Source organism: Dermacentor albipictus, chromosome 8, assembly GCF_038994185.2.
Source record: "Dermacentor albipictus isolate Rhodes 1998 colony chromosome 8, USDA_Dalb.pri_finalv2, whole genome shotgun sequence".
In the NCBI taxonomy this organism is placed as follows: Eukaryota; Metazoa; Arthropoda; class Arachnida; order Ixodida; family Ixodidae; genus Dermacentor; species Dermacentor albipictus.
The window spans coordinates 54,506,606-54,522,850 of NC_091828.1; the positions used below are offsets into that span (position 1 = coordinate 54,506,606).

At 47.0% G+C, this 16,245-nt stretch overlaps 1 protein-coding gene across 4 annotated transcripts in view; it reads right to left on the minus strand.

Annotated features, from left to right (window-relative positions):
- Positions 1 to 16,245, minus strand: part of LOC135921743 (sodium-coupled monocarboxylate transporter 1-like) — a 69,158-nt gene that overhangs the window by 20,088 nt on the left and 32,825 nt on the right. For 3 of the 4 annotated variants that reach the window (XM_065456046.2, XM_065456044.2, XM_065456043.2), the window contains 3 exons: positions 7,969 to 8,141; positions 1,716 to 1,819; positions 1,285 to 1,379 (listed from right to left, as the gene is read on the minus strand). In XM_065456046.2, coding sequence (XP_065312118.1) covers positions 1,285 to 1,379; positions 1,716 to 1,819; positions 7,969 to 8,141 — 372 coding nt within the window. The remainder of the gene's footprint in view (positions 1 to 1,284; positions 1,380 to 1,715; positions 1,820 to 7,968; positions 8,142 to 16,245) is intronic. The other variant, XM_065456045.2, reaches the window with a different exon arrangement.

A 16,245-nucleotide genomic window follows, 5' to 3' on the forward strand; every position in this document is an offset into this window, starting at 1 on the left:
CTTTCTAATCAAAAGACCAATCCTACTCCCCGCAATTGAAGACCCTGAAGTCCCTCATATGGGGAGCTCATAAGTTAACAGAGACGCAAAATCCTGGCATTGATAATTTCTGTAGCGTAAAAGGTTCCAGACATTTTCACATAAAAATTCAACACTGAAGATCCACGGAGTTGAACTGTCACGCCTATAAGAACTGACGAGACGCCAAGAAACCAGACAGACAGCTACTCATCGTTCCAACTTCCTCTCTCGCAGTGCCCTCCTTCGCACGTTTACTACTTTTGTTTTTCCACGACGCCTGTAGCAAGGGCCCATGAAATACGAGAGTGCTTACGCCCGTAGAGACGTAGGTTCGCGGACTCTGTCCTTACCCTCAAGAACTACACCGAGACAATCAACATAGGTTTGTCTGCCCGCGAATCCAGGCTAGCTCTGACCGCTTGGGATTCCGGCAGTGTGGACCAGAGCTTGCACGCATGCGGCATGCTACGGACATGCGGCATTAGTCATGCGGTTAGTCAGCGCCTGGCGAGTATGAAGCGAGCGATATCGCAGTGTGATGAGGGTGCTTGCTCGATGCTCGGTGATGCTGACCCGCAAGCTGCAAAGAGGGTCATGTGACTCGGCAGCGCGTCTACTGAACGTGCGTATCCATACGTGCAGTAATCGGAGGCGTGGGTGTTCAGCTCGCAAGGGAACCTGAAGTCTGGAAGCGTCACAATCGAATCTGATAAAATGGTGCGCACAAGGCTTTATTTATTAAACAGTGTCACACTCTTGTGTCCACCCAAATGGCACATCCTTACCGCTAATTTCTATGAAGCACTTTTTCTTTGTCGCATATTCTCCGATGAATGACAGAAAAGGCAAAGCTAAGCCGAGAAACACCCCCAAAGAGTGTAGGTATCATGGCTTCTGTATTTAAGAACTTCATTCGATTGACCACTGCTTAGTTGCCTTGGATTCGCCATCAAACACTTTTCCCAGGAAGATCTATTTTTTCTTGGAAATTTCAGTTTTCTTGTCATAGATCTTGAGTTCTGCCCTAGTCAGTGACTGAAGTACACAAGCTATTCATCAATCCAGCATATATTAAGGCAAAACCTATATGTGTCTCGAATTTACATATTAAGTTATGCCTGTGGCTAATGTTAGTATTTGGGGTAGTTCCGCCAGCCGCTTGTGCCCTAGTGAGAGCCCACGCTCAGGCTGCTGTTTATTTTTTTCGGCTTTCACTGCCTTCATACGACAGATTCGAACAATTCCATAGGAAAGTCCCCTCACCTGAACGATACGTCGAGAATACTTGAAGCGTCTCAAGACGTTCAAAAACGGGACACTGGTGAGATGTAAGTTGTTCTTCGTATTCTTAGCCCCACCTGCGACAGATAACATGTCGGTTCAAGTACACTACACTTTAATGAGAAAGGCGTCAGGAAAATCAGTGACGCTTTGCTGGACTTCTAGTATATCTGGCAGAAAAGGCAGCCCTCTCATCATCAGACAACAGCATTGCATTTCTGCACTACTGTCAGCTGTAGAGCTCCTACGCTAAAACGCGGTTTTCTAGCCCACGGGCAGCGTATGAAAAGTAAAAAAAAGGAGTATTCATTGAAGCACCAAGAAAAGCACATTTTCAAATAACTAAGCAATCAATCAGGTGTTTCCGCACAATCTACGACGCTAACTCGCTTAAACCTCAAAAGAGCACTTACCTGTTAGAAGGCTGAAGACTGTGCCCAGAATAATCGTGAGTAGCTCACCAGACAGTGCCATCCAGTAGAATGACAATCGGTATAGCGGGAAGACGTAAGGGAGGCTGCACAAGATATTGGGATATTGCAATATCATCTAAATTTTACAGTGTTTAGCCATGTACATTATGACAGCAAACGCCCCGCAGGGTAACTACTAAATAGTACTTTAGAGCATAAACGCAGTTAAATGTGACTGAAGGCCATTGAAGTTTTCGCACCCTGAAAACCTCCCACTAAGTAACGGTCAGCGTCAAGTTGCTCGTTTTCAGCGGCGCCAAGCGAGGATGATGTGTCGGCTAAGATAACTCGGTTAAGGCGCACATTTATATGGGTAATTCCGCGATGGCTTTACTATAGGCTACTCCAAACGTGACTCAAGGAAGATGACCATCAGGCTTTAACCAAGTAGTACGTAGCCTACAACGCCTCCAAAAAAGAGGCGCCCGTCAATGATAAAAAGCAACACGTTAGCTTCAGCACCCGTCCATTGAGAAACAGTTTATTAAGAAAGAAAGCCATTGTGTATTCCGCTCCTGAGTCCGTACTTCGAAATCGTTCTCTTAGACTAGAGCAATGTATGAAATCAGGCACGCCACAATTGGATCCGATTACCCGGGGTCGTTAAAGGCGGCCAGGTAATATAAAACAAATCTTTTATACGTATAACGACATTCCGATTCGATTCAAGAAGCCAAATTTATAGCAACTCTTCATGCAGCACTTGGTCGTCGGGCGTGAGGCGTCTTCCAGTTAATCGACGGTATGCGAATAACCAAGCGTGTGCGACTACTCAAATTTTAGAATACGAATAGAATAGCGCGTGCTTTTGTGTCTCCTATATGCTTCCTATTTAATGTTAGCGAGTACTTGTTCCTGTGAAATAATATAAAGGACGGAGGTGGTTCTTCCACTCTGCATACGAAACGATGGATGGAAGTGCGCATTCTCCTAAATAATTCTGTGACGGGGATAACAGTAGGCAAAAGAAAGGTAAAACGTATTTAGGTAATATATACAGAGAGAATACGAGATCGCGGAACAACAACCACATGAGCGCTTGTTCGATCCTCGTCTTCAACTCCTTGCTTGCAACTACTGCAAGTTTACCGCAGCAGTTACCCAGACGAAGCAGATCCTACAGACGAAGCAGCAACGACAATTTCCTGTCGCTAAGTAAGCACGCCTAGCCTCAGGTAGGGCACGACGTTGCTTCTAGATTTCCGCAGATCAACTTATTTTTCCATTCTCACCGTGTGTGCATTTTATAAAAGCAATTTCCAGTGATGTAGTACTCCCTCGACCAACACTCTACTCCTTGCGTCTGGTGGTGCGCTGTTGTACTTCTGTCATTATCCTCGCTGTCGTGGTGAGCTAAATACGATCAGCTTCGCTGTCTTTGTGAATTACAAACGTTTAATGTGACCTGAAACCCAACTGTTAAGGGCATGAAATCTACCACTTAAGGCAAAGAAGCGTTTTCCTGCCAAAGTGATCCCAAAGAACCTTCTTACTTCTTTTGTTTAGAAATTGAAAATATTCAGTATAAGATTCCATACTCAGTTGATCTTTCTCAAACATTTGTTTTCGATTTTGTTAGAACTACTCGCTCTACGAACACCATTACTACTGATAAATAGAATGTGGCAGTTGAACTGCACTTGGCATTAGAACCGTTCCCTGCAATAATGTCACCCGAAAATACCCTTTGTAAAGGCAGACATAGCTAAATTCTAGCGCTTTAGCCATACATTCCTGCTGATAATTAGTTGTTGCTGTCAACCAGCGTGAAGCGTTTCCGCTACTTAGCCTATCATTTGGTTTGATAGGCAAGGTCGTTTCGCCGCTTATGCAAAACGCAAGGCCTGGTGCGTTTGGCGGTCGCAGGCACACGTACGTTTCTCGTTAGCATGGCCTCCGAGATCGCAGCGGCGCCACATTCTCGAGATGAATTACCACCTGAAAGTTTTATCGGTGCCCGGCGTTCATAAATGTGCTGACAGATGCTAGGGCACCTCTTGCACTGCAACCGTGGAAGGCGCTCTATCCGGATATCTCCATATACGTATTTTGCCCGAATTCAAGGCCCTAAGGTAGCCGCACTACACTGATATAGTGTGCTTGAATATGGGGTAGTGTGTTCAAGGAGGACACAAAGCTGCCACACTCAATGTCCATAGCCAGGCGCCATCGCATGACGCATCACAAACCGTTTCCGATGCATGACAGCACATTCCCTGCATCGCATCTTGTGATCTGCTCTTTAACCGCTAACACGCCAATGCTAACACGTCCCTGCTTCGACAGCCTTGTCAGTATCATTAACTCTGGCCTATCAAGTGGAGTCATCACAAGGATCAAGAGAGCTCATTTCTTCTTCAAGCTCTGCATTGCATGGGCTGGCTGCTTCTGCAAGCGTATAGAATGACAAGCAGTTTAGAACAATCCGGAACTGCGTTGGTATGGGATACTGGCTGAGCCAGTATCCGTTAGAGACCGTTTTTGGGATTGTCAGACGATCGTGTGGATGAAATGATCGTCCCAGACAAACGCAGTTCCTCAGCCTGTATCCGTCAGAGAACTTCTTGGAAAAGCATAGAGAACAACTGTGGAAATGCACATGCAATTCTTACAATTACGGGCTACACAACACATGAAAAAAGTGAAACAGTGAAAACATACTCCTTGCTAAGCAGATAGCATTCAAACAATCCATTAATATTTTGTAAAGAGACTGGCTACTTTATTTGAAAATGTCACAGCACTACCAATCCATTGGAGATAGCAAAAGTAATTCATAACAAGATGAATATTTACCTAATCACTTAGATAATATGAGTAATGCAAACCAACAGTACAATTATTTTGTTTATTTATTTATTAATGAGAAGATTTAATTACTTGCGTTATTTCACTGTTAGATAAATAAAATCAATTAAAAATTATCTAATTAATGAGACGCATTGATCTCTTTTACATGCGGTGCATGAGAACCTAAATACCTCAGGAAAAATCAAGCCATTATTCAGGTGAAAGCCTTAACCGGCTCGCTGCTCGATGGCCTTGAAAAAGGAACACGGCGTCTAGTCGAGTGGTACAACGAAAACCACGTCACCTCCGAGCGAGCTGCGGGTAGAGAGGGGAACGAGCGGGGCGCACAGACATAAAAGCAGGTGTTGGGCTGCTGACGTCACGTGGCGGCGGCTGTGGCGACAGTCGACTGCAAAGCCAGAGAGACAGCGACGGGGGACGCCCGGCCGGGGCCTAGCGGATTGCGCGGTGGGTCTCGGAAGTGCGCTACGGCCTCGGATGCACGCCAAGCGAGAAACGAGGTGCGACGCGCGAAGAGGCGGGAACAAGGCGTTCGACCGCGAGTGCCGCTTTCCCCTACTGAGAGGATGCAACGTGATTGTGCTCATCTCGTGTTACACATTTGTAAATCTTACTGGCCACAACCAGGCGGCACCTTTAGTTAGTGCATTAAGTGCTCGCATGTGTCGTTCAGGAGGTCGACATAGAGCGCCAAACGTGTACTTTCACGATGCGGCTCATTATGTCTTGCAAGAAGTCTCACCCATCCGATCGTATAACTTAACGCATTACGAAACGTGCAGCAGGCTTTCGCTTTCACGTGTTACCGGAGTTTAACATGCTGCCGAACTTTGCTAAGCAATACGTCGTTTGAAGTACATAAACTACAAAACAAAAATCACAAACTTCGACAAACGCGCTAGCGGCGTACAACCAGCACAACTGACAACAGCAGGTACGAGCGACGGATCGACGGATGTTGGCGGCGGCGCTGCTGTCGCGTGGGCTGGCATCCAAGCACCGGACTTTTCCACGCTTGCCGCATCACGGTAATGCATGGCTCGTGAACACCCTACCCCATTCCAATACAGCTTACGACGCATAAACAAATCGTTTCCATGCGCGAGAATGATGTTTTAAAGCGAACATTTTTATTTGGTTCTTTCGTCCATTTTCATTGTTCGTGTATGGTCAGACCTGGCAAGAAACATGTTCGTTGTTTTTTTTTATTCATTCGAGCCATTCGCTTACATTGATACGTTTTTTTAAAAATCCGGCTGCCTTCACTTTTGCATTCACATTGATGGTCGAATCCAGACAAAAAAAGTGACATGAATCTAGATGAACTGCTAAGGCCAAAGAGCCACCCAAATCAGCTATTGCTTGTTCCACCACGACGGTGACACCTCGTTGTTTACGACATCTAGAGTCAACGACGGTAGCGTCGATCACTAAAATGGATACTTGGGCTAGCTGATGTGGGGCAGGGGAGGGGTGCGCGATCAGCGAATATATAACACGAAACAAATCAGAAATGCCACGACACAAACGCTACACTCGCAAGTAATTTTTATTCACAATGAAAATTGCCTTAAACTGGCAAACCATGGCACCCCCATGTGACCGAAAAATCGTTTTGTAACGGAGAAAGTTATTAGACAAGCATAATTCTCTTTTTAGTAAATTGCGCCACATCCAAGGCTGTCTTCCGAAAACGATGGCTGACGGATACATGTGTCGTTACACTAAGGCTATGCGAAAAGCCTTGGTAATTTACCCCGTCAGCTAATCCATGTGCTGAAACTGTATTGTAGTGTCATGCGACTATGACAAGTGACCGCATATGGTGTGACGGTCTCTCAAATCTCAATGCATACTATATTTCGTAGTGGCCGCTTGTGTAACAAGCGATTGTTATAGTAACGACGAGTCTGGCCAATGTACGCATTCCTAGGAGCGCACGTTAGGAGCAAACAAGAAACCAAAGATAAGGGGCCCTATAACCTAAAACTATTCCAATATGTTTTTATTCCAATCTCCTCACGTCAAATTTCCGTAACCGCCGACGCAAGCATCGGGCAGTCACCCACAAGGTTGTCTGAACAGACCAATCAAGCGCTCTCCTCGTTTATAGGATGTCCTTTTGTTTGCTCGAAAAACGAATAACATTGCCTACACTGAGCGCCTCGTCTCATCTAATTGGCTCACAAGAGGCGAGGAGCACGCTCAAAGGGAGAGGGATTCGCTGGAGCGGAGCCAGTGCACTGAAAATCGACAACCGGATGAAGAAGGTGGTGCCGGCATCTGCGATTGGTCCGCTTTCCCTTACTTAGCTTGCAGTGGCTCGTTGACAATCGCGGCGGCATGCAACGGAAGCTTAAAAATGACGCTAAAGCGGATCCTCAGCAGAGCAAAGTTGGCAGAACGAGGTCGTAAACGTGCCAAAAGCGCTTGAAAAAGTTACACGGTCATGCAAAAACATTTACTACACGCATATAAGCCTATGCTTTGCGGCAGGTGCGAGTAGCCAGTGCCTGAGCGATCGGCGGCAGCCATCTTTTATTCCTTTCGGAATGGGGCAGCCTGCGTCTATCCAGAAGAAAATTGCGTTTTGTACGGCATATTATTGCATCTTTAACGCGTACACGTCACTTTGACGTAGTGAGTTCTTGCGGTTTTATGACGTCGCGTGAGAGCCAGGTGAAGTGGGTGCCGCCAGAAAACTTTTGACCAATAGCCGAGGGCTAATGGCGCAAAGGCGTCGAATCACAAATAACTGTTTTTTTTTGTTCGGTCAAATCGTGCATAATCAGTGTGTACACTTTGTATCAGATGGGGAGCTATCGCGGTTTTCATGACGTCGCGTGACAGACTGGGGAAGCAGGAATGGCCCAAAAAAGTTTTTGACCAATCGCGGAGGGCTGATTGCAGAATTGGAATAGAAAAGTTTGAAATAGTTTTACGTTATAGCGCCCAAGGTCCACTTAAGAAAAGTAGGCACGTGCTAAATCCTGCATTTTCCATAGTTTTCTTTCTATTTTTTTACACCTTATGGTCAAGTTTATGATGAGAAGACGACAAGAACACGGAGGAACCTCGTATGCTGCGGACCGTGGATCTAATCCGTGGGAGCAAGAAATTGATTTTGATTTTCAACTGCTTTCAGGACAATGACTTCACGGTATATTTGTTAAGGTTATTGATTTGAAAGCCGAAGGTATTCTTTACAGGCAGCGCTGTAAAAAAGAGTGGCAGCACTGTTGCATACACGCAGTGGCCACGAAGATGTTTAAACACCTTCTGAAAAATGCCTGCCTCTGCACTTCCCTAGCCGCAAGAGCTTCATTGACTTTTTTTTTTTTTGCAGGCATACTTGTACGGCCAACGATGCTAAGCTAGTTACCTTTCAGCCATGGATTCTTCGACCCCTTCTGTGGGATCGGTGTCATTGGTCACAAGCGGGCACCGGTCCATCGTGCCGGCAATCACAGGCGGGGCAGGCACGGCCGATAGTCCTCTGCCCACGGCGTGCCATAACTGCAGTGCGCAGACCAGCAGGCATGCCCATGCTGCGCCCTGAATGGACGAGTATCTTTCACTCAAGTACTACGGTGCGCTTTATTTGGTATCAATTCTCAAGATGTTTGCGAAACAGTGGGCGAGAGCGTTTGCCGAGTGATATCTCTAGACACAGTTCCGAAACTATGAAGGCAATTGATTAGTGCAAGAATCTGGGGAGTATTCATGGCCGCCTTACGTGGTAGCAGTTTGTTGAAGAGCAAATTTTATTTGAAACCTTTACAAGAGCAAAGGCTAGATATTAACACAGAAAGGTTCATGCAATATATGGCGAATGATTGATTTCACTCGCACTCTAATATACTGTTTCCGCATTTCGGGGGCGTATATATGATCCAATAAAATAGTAGGGCAATGCATCTCTATTGTTTAACGCTGCGCGCCTGGTACTTTCAGGTCAGAAATGGCATGCGCGTTGTAATCATGCCATTGCATTCTTGACATGAAGTGGCATGCGCATAGTTGTCAATAAGGGCAACAAAATGAAAAATAGAGATCAATATTATTGTATTACAAAGACATGCCAGAAAACGTCTTAAATTGCTTTCAGAGCAAGGTCAGACCTATTTTAAATGTGCAGATGTTCACACACAATTCTTATTATCTGTATTCCTAAATAAATTATTGTGGTGATATAGGGACTGAGGTTAGGTCCACTGCAACAATGTGCATGTCAGCGAGTGAAAGGCCTCAGAAACGTTCGGACAGATGGCAGGAACAAAAGAAGCTGTTTTTCATCCTTTTTCGGCTAACCTGACAACTCGCAGTATGATGCACGAAACACGCGCCAGAGCGCGCCATATATAGAAAAGCTGGACGAGGAAGATTACGATGGCTGCTAGAGGGCACTCGCCACCTCCCCCCTCCCCGCTTTTAGGATAAGAGCAGTGGGGCACTGGTGCCCAAGAAACGGCCTTTGATGCTGGGATATTCTTGTAGATCCGCCTTTTCAGCGGTTTTGAAATCCTTGAATGTGGGTAATGATGACCAGGTCGCTAGCTAGGCTCCTTTGACTCTGTCTATCGCCACGATTTCTTCACCCCCGTTGAGGTCGATGGTAAGAATTCTTTTTTTTTTGCCCGATGGATACCTTGGATTGCACCGTCATAGGGAAGCGTAAGAGATGGTTGGAAGCCTTGACGGCGCACGACAACGTGGCTCGCTGTAGGAATGTCTTTGCTGACAAAAACATTAATAGATGAGGCAAGCGTACAAACAGGAACGGAGCTGCTGAACATAGCAGTCTGGATCGGGCGTGGCAACAATAGCTGGTGAGAAAAATTCGCCGGGCAACCGCAACGCGCCCTAGACCAGCTCCGCAGATGTGCAGTCGACGTCTTCCTTGAGAGATGATGATAATATGTGGTGTTTTGTGGCGCAAGGGCCAAGTTTGGCCAAAGAGCGCCATGACACGTGGTAATGTTGACGATGTATTATGGAAGATGTGACTTGGCTGTAAAGTGCGTAAAATCTACGTGCTATAAAATTATGGCGATGACAAATGACGAATACTATGAACAATAAAATCCATCGTAAAAGAATGATGCAAAATATAAAATGTATAAGATGGTAAAATTACTTGAAGCACTGCTGCCTCGCCAGAGCCCTTGAAAACAAGGGTCTAGAGGCATGTGCTATACCAAGGAGCTATCACAGCGGCGTCCTCTGAAGAGAGGACCCGCTATGAACATGTAGGGCTAAAAACATGCAAGACAACATCTTTCAGAAAACTTAGGACTGCGTTGGTGTCAAATAAAGGTTCTTGGCCGAGTAACATAACAGGATGGAGGGGGATGCGCTGCCGGTAGGCTAAGGGAAAATGTTTCTTTCTTTCATATTCGGCTTCCCGACACTCCAGGAGGACGTGGAGGACGGTCAGCCTCTCACACCGCATCTACCGCAGGTTGGAGGCTCGTTTCCCGTGAGTAAGAAGTTATGTGTGCCAAAAGTGTGTCCTATTCTTAGACGACAGAATAGGACATCTGTCCGGCGGGATTTTGTTACAGGAGGCCAGAAACCTAATTGTGGCTTTATTACATGCAGTTTATTATTTATTTCTTCGTCCCACATGCGCTGCCAGTGGCTTCGTAGTTTCCTTCTTAAGAAAGGCTTCAGGTCTGTGACAGGGACCGAAGCAGTAGGATTATCTGCATGCAATGAGATTGATGTGGCCATCTGGTCAGCTAGAACGTTTCCCTCGATGCCCCTATGTCCAGGCACCCAGCATATGATTACATGTTGGTTAGATACATATGCTTTGCATAAGACGGAATAGAGTTCGATTATGACAGGATTTTTGTGCCTACAGAACGATATCAAAGCCTTCACAACACTTAGGGAGTCAGTATATATGACTGATTTTTTGAGTTTTGATTTCCTAATATGCTTCACGGTCGACAATATTGCGTAGGCCTCAGCCGTGAAGATACTAGTTTCCGGATGCAGTACGTCGGATTCCGAAAAGGATGGACCCACGGCTGCATAGGACACCCCGTCGTGTGACTTCGATGCGTCTGTGTAGAACTCCGTGCAGGAGTGTTTGTGCTGGAGCTCCCGGAAATGCATTTGGATTTCAATGTCTGAAGCGTGTTTTGTAACTTGCATGAAAGATATGTCGCATTGTATGAGCTGCCACTCCCAAGGAGGTAGCAGCTTGGCTAGATGCATTAGGGGGAGCTCGAGGAGTGGGACATGCATTTGATCGCTAAGCTGCTTCACACGCAGCGAGAAAGGCTGTCTTATGGAGGGACGATTGCTGAAAAGTGTAGCGCACGTCATATCGGTAACGGTATCAAAACATGGATGTTCAGGATTAGAGCGTATTTTAAGGAGATAAGTAAAGCTGATGTATGATCTCTGTAGGTGGAGAGACCATTCATTTGATTCTACATATAGACTTTGTATGGGACTCGTTCTGAATGCGCCAGTGGCCAGTCGGATTCCTAGATGGTGAACTGGGTCTAGCATCTTTAGCGCGCTCGGGGCGGTAGAGTTATACACAATGGCACCATAATTCAATCGAGACCGAATTAGGCTCTTGTATAGGTTCATTAAACACTTCCTATCACTACCCCATGTAGTCTGGGATAGAAGTTTCATTGAATTCATTGTTTTCAGACACTTTTCTTTAAGATGTTTAATGTGTGGGACGAAGGTAAGTTTATTGTCGAGTATAACACCTAGAAATTTGTGCTCTTTGCAGGTATCTGATGTCCACAGATTTCCAAGCAAGGATCCGTGACCAGGCCTCTCTTTCTTGTAAACAGCACACAAGAACTCTTTTGAGGATTGATTTTAAAACCATTTTTCTCTGCCCACCCTGACACCTTGTTCAAACCATGCTGTACCTGTCTTTCGCATAGTGCGAGGTTACAGGATTTGAAGCCTATTTGAATGTCATCCACATAGACGGAATACAAAATGGCCGGGGGTAAGGAAGCACGAAGTGTTGTCATCTTAACAATAAAAAGCGTGCAACTGAGCACGCCTCCCTGGGGTACACCAGTTTCTTGTGTAAAAGGACGTGACAGCACATTGCCGACTTTCACCCGAAAGGTACGATTGGACAAGTAGCTTTTTATTACGCTGAGCATATTATCATGAATGCCCATTTCGGATAAGTCTCGCAAGATGCCGTATCGCCACGTTGTGTCATACGCCTTTTCCATATCGAGAAATATCGAGAGGAAGAACTGTTTATGTATGAATGCGTCCGGGATATTTCTTTCTATACGTACAAGATGGTCGGTTGTGGAGCGCCCTTCTCGGAAGCCACACTGATAGTGATCAAGCATTTTGTTCTCTTCAAGGAAATGGATCAGACGCCGATTTATCATTTTTTCAAATACCTTACACATGCAACTTGTGAGGGCTATCGGGCGGTAGCTTGCCACTGATGAAGGATCTTTGCCTTGTTTTAAAACAGGGATAACAATGGCTTCTTTCCATGCGGTCGGAAGGTACCCTGCGTCCCAGATAGTGTTGAAAAGTGTAAGAAGTGTCACTTGCGTGTCATTGTGTAGGTTTTTCAGCATTTCGTACATGATCCTATCAGATCCTGGTGCGGAGCTCTTGCATGCGCTCAAGGCAGCTCTCAATTCGGCAATACTGAAAGGACGGTTGTAAGGCTCATTCTCTCGACTTTTTCTTGTTAAAGGCTTACGTTCTTCTATTTCTTTATATATGAGAAAAGATTGCGAATAATTGTTTGAACTTGACACGCTCTGAAAGTGTTCCGCAAGTGAGTCTGCTTGATCTTGCAGTGTATCGCCTTGTGTATTGACCAGAGGGAGTGAATACGTTTGTCGCCCTCTAATTCTATTTACCCTGTTCCAGACTTTGGCCTCGTCTGTAAACGAGTTAATGCTCGATAAATACTTCTGCCAGCTTTCTCTTCTGGCCAGTCGGCGGGTTCTCCTGCCTTGGGATTTTACTTGCTTAAAGTTGACGAGATTCTCTGCAGTGGGAGAAGCGCGTAGCAACCCCCACGCTTTGTTTTGTTTCTTACGAGCGATCCTGCAGTCTTCGTTCCACCACGGGACCCGCCGTTTACATGCCAAGCCATGTGCTTCTGATATACATTTAGATGCCATGTCTATAATGAAGGCTGTGAGATACTGCACAGCAGCATCAATTCCTAAACAAGACATGTCATTCCATGAGATATTATTTAAGTTTCGGAACTTCTCCCAGTCGGCTGTATCGATCTTCCACCTAGGAGCCTGTGGTAGAGATTCTTTTTCTTTATGTGTTTTTAGCAGTATGGGGAAGTGGTCGCTTCCGTAAGGATCCTTGGTGACTTCCCATTCAAGTTCAGACAGTATACAAGGGGAAACTAGGCTGAGGTCAATTGAAGAAAATGTTCTGTTTGCGAGAGAATAATATGTGGGTGTCTTCTTATGCAGCAGACACGCGCCGGATGAAAAAAGGAACTGTTCAACGAGACGACCTCGCGCATCGATGCGAGAGTCTCCCCACAGGCTGCTGTGCGCATTGAGATCGCCAAGAACAAGATAGGGTTCTGGCAATTGATCTATCAAGGACTGAAATTCATGTTTGTTTAGTTGGTAATGCGGGGGTATGTAAAGCGAGCAAATGGTGATGAGTTTGTTTAGTAAGACAGCTCGAACCGCCACTGCTTCAAGGGGCGTTTGTAGCTGTAAATGTTGGCACGCTATACTTCTATGAGTGACTATGGCAACACCGCCCGATGATGCGACGGCATCATCGCGATCTTTGCGAAAGATTAGATACTGTCGAAGAAAGTTTGTGTGTTTGTTTTTTAAATGTGTTTCCTGTAAACACAGCACTTTTGGATTGTGTTTTTGTATAAGTTCATGCACATCATCAAGGTTTCTGAGAAGACCTCTGACGTTCCATTGAATTATTTGTGTATCCATATTGGGAGTTAATAGGTGCTGTGTGTACAGAAACAGAAGTGGTGATTATGGAAATTACAGTGATTAAATTACAGAGCCCTTTCGAGGCCCTGTAACGGGAGTTTTGCTCTTTCTGGAGCGTTCGAGGGAGCCTCGCCGCTCCTTAGGCGCTTGGCGCGCCGTGGGGATAGTTGTAGTGTCCATTGCCTCTTGTGAGGCGCCGGACACGTGCTCTTGCGAGCGAGAGGTTATCAGGGAGTGTCCCGCCTTGGAGGGCAAGACCGCTGCGCCCACCAGCCCGGAGGTCGTTGGGGCTCCCTGGGGGATTTGGCTGCGCCGGCCGTTGCCAGCGCTGGGAGGGACCTGGGAGGTTGAGGCAGCCTCGGCTGCGCCCACCTTCGGGATCGATGGTCCCTTCTCCACGGTTGACGGAGCAGCGCTAGCTGCAACCGCCGCAGGGGCAGACGGCGTAACTGCCGACTCACTGCGTGTGGGTCGGACAGCCGCCGGAGGCCGTTGTGACGCTGCCCCCTGACGCGCCACTTCGGCAAAGCTTTTCTTGGGCAGGTATGAAACCCGCCTGCGTGCCTCTTTGAAAGTGATATTTTCCTTGACTTTGATTGTAACAATTTCCTTTTCCTTCTTCCAGGATGGGCACGACCGCGAGTACGCGGCGTGCTCCCCATCGCAGTTTACACAGCGGAGAGCGTTCTCACAGGTTTCGGTGGTGTGTTCTTTGGCACTGCATTTAGCACAAGTTTGGCGGCCTCGGCAACTCTGCGAGCTGTGGCCGAAGCGCTGGCATTTGAAACATCGGAGCGGATTAGGCACCTAAGGCCTGACACGGAGCTTTATGTACCCGGCCTCGATCGATTCGGGCAGGACACTTGAATTGAAAGTGAGAATTAGGTGTTTGGTTGCAATTTCTTTACCATCGCGCCTCATCTTTATTCTTTTCACATTAACCACATTTTGCTCATTGAAGCCCTCTAGGAGCTCTGCCTCCGTCAGCTGAAGCAGGTCATCATCTGAGACAACGCCGCGTGAAGTGTTCATAGTGCGGTGCGGAGTCACTGTCACTTGAACGTCCCCAAATGACACGAGACTGGATAACTTCTCAAATTGTTTCAGATTCTGGAGCTCCAAGAGGAGATCTCCACTTGCCATCCTTGTTGCCTTGTAACCTTGACCAAGAGCCTCAGTTAAGGACTTTGAAACTAGAAATGGGGAGATTGTGCGTACTTGTGTGTCTGACTTTTCCGAGTGAATAACATGAAATCGTGGGAAGTTGGGTCTTTCACGACCAAAGAACTTCAAAACATCTTCAGTGCGCCCTCTTTTCTGAGGGCGATCAAGGAGGGGTGGGAAGGAATTTGCCATAGGAGAACTTAGTTTTCGGCAATAACGCCAGCCACCCACCATGGAGTCCTACAAGAGGACGCTACAGGGACTGTAAGAACAGGTCCTGTAAACGCCAGCTGTACGTCGTCACTATAACCAAATATGAAATAACCTAGATTGGCTAATCACACAAGGTTAACCCTTGCTGCCTGGAAAATTTGGAAGTAAGCGGAAGGAAGGAGAAGACAGGAAAGATGAAAAGTGAGAGAAAGACGAAGGCTGGAGGGAGAGAGAGACAGGAAAAGGCAACTACCGATTTCCCCCGGGTGGGTCAGTCCGGGGGTGCCGTCTATGTGAAGCAGAGGCCAAAGGGGTGTGTTGCCTCCGCCGGGGGGCCTTAAAGGTCCAAACACCCAGCATCGTCTCAACCCCCAGGATCCCCTTTTCCCCAGACACGGCTAAGCCGCGCACGGCTACACGCGGGAGGGTCCAACCCCCATGTGCTCGGGTACGTGGTGTCGCAACACACCAAACGCCTGCTGACGCAGACGCCCCTGCGGGGGTCTTCCTTGAGAGAGGAGCGCACGCCTCCCAGGACGAGAGGAATGTCTTCAATCCAAGCAGACTGAGCCTGGCGGGCCATCAGGGCGGCTGTAACTTATGGTGAAGGCGTTCAACCATTCCATTTGCCGATGGGTGATACGCGATAGTATGAACAAGGCGGACGCCAAGCAGGCACGTGAGTTCGCGAAAGAGATAACATTTGAACTGGCGGCCTCGATCGGTCGTAACAACGCTGAGGCATCTCAAGCGCAAGATCCAGCCACTGCCAAACGCGGAAGCCACTGTAAGTGTTGTTACGTCACTGAGAGTAAATGCTTCAGATCAGGGGGCATGATGGTCTACACAAGTGGGTATGTAGCTAGCATCTCGGCATGGTGGCAGCGGGCCAACGCTGTCGATGTGAATGTGACCGAACCGGGGGATAGGTGGACGAAAGGAGTGATTTGGCGACTTCGTGTGTCGTGTGCGGAAAGTAATTAGATTCACTGGTAAAGACTCAGTAAAGACTCACTGGTAAGAACTCCGAGATGACTTGTGCCGTGTAGCTTATCAAATACATGACGGCGGAGTCTGAATGAACGAATGGTTGTGTTCGAGCCCTTCACACGTCGCAAGTGATAGTGCCTGAATAAAATGGAAGGGGTACGCGGACAGCGCTAACGACATTGTAAAGTACCGGAGGTCCCGGAGCTCGACATCCAAACGCTGTGCCGTGTCAATTTCTTCGAAGTCAACTGTCGCCGTGGATATTGAGTCCATACAGGAGAAGGCATCTGCGGCTACGTTGACTGGGCCTTCAATGTATGGTGTGTCCACAA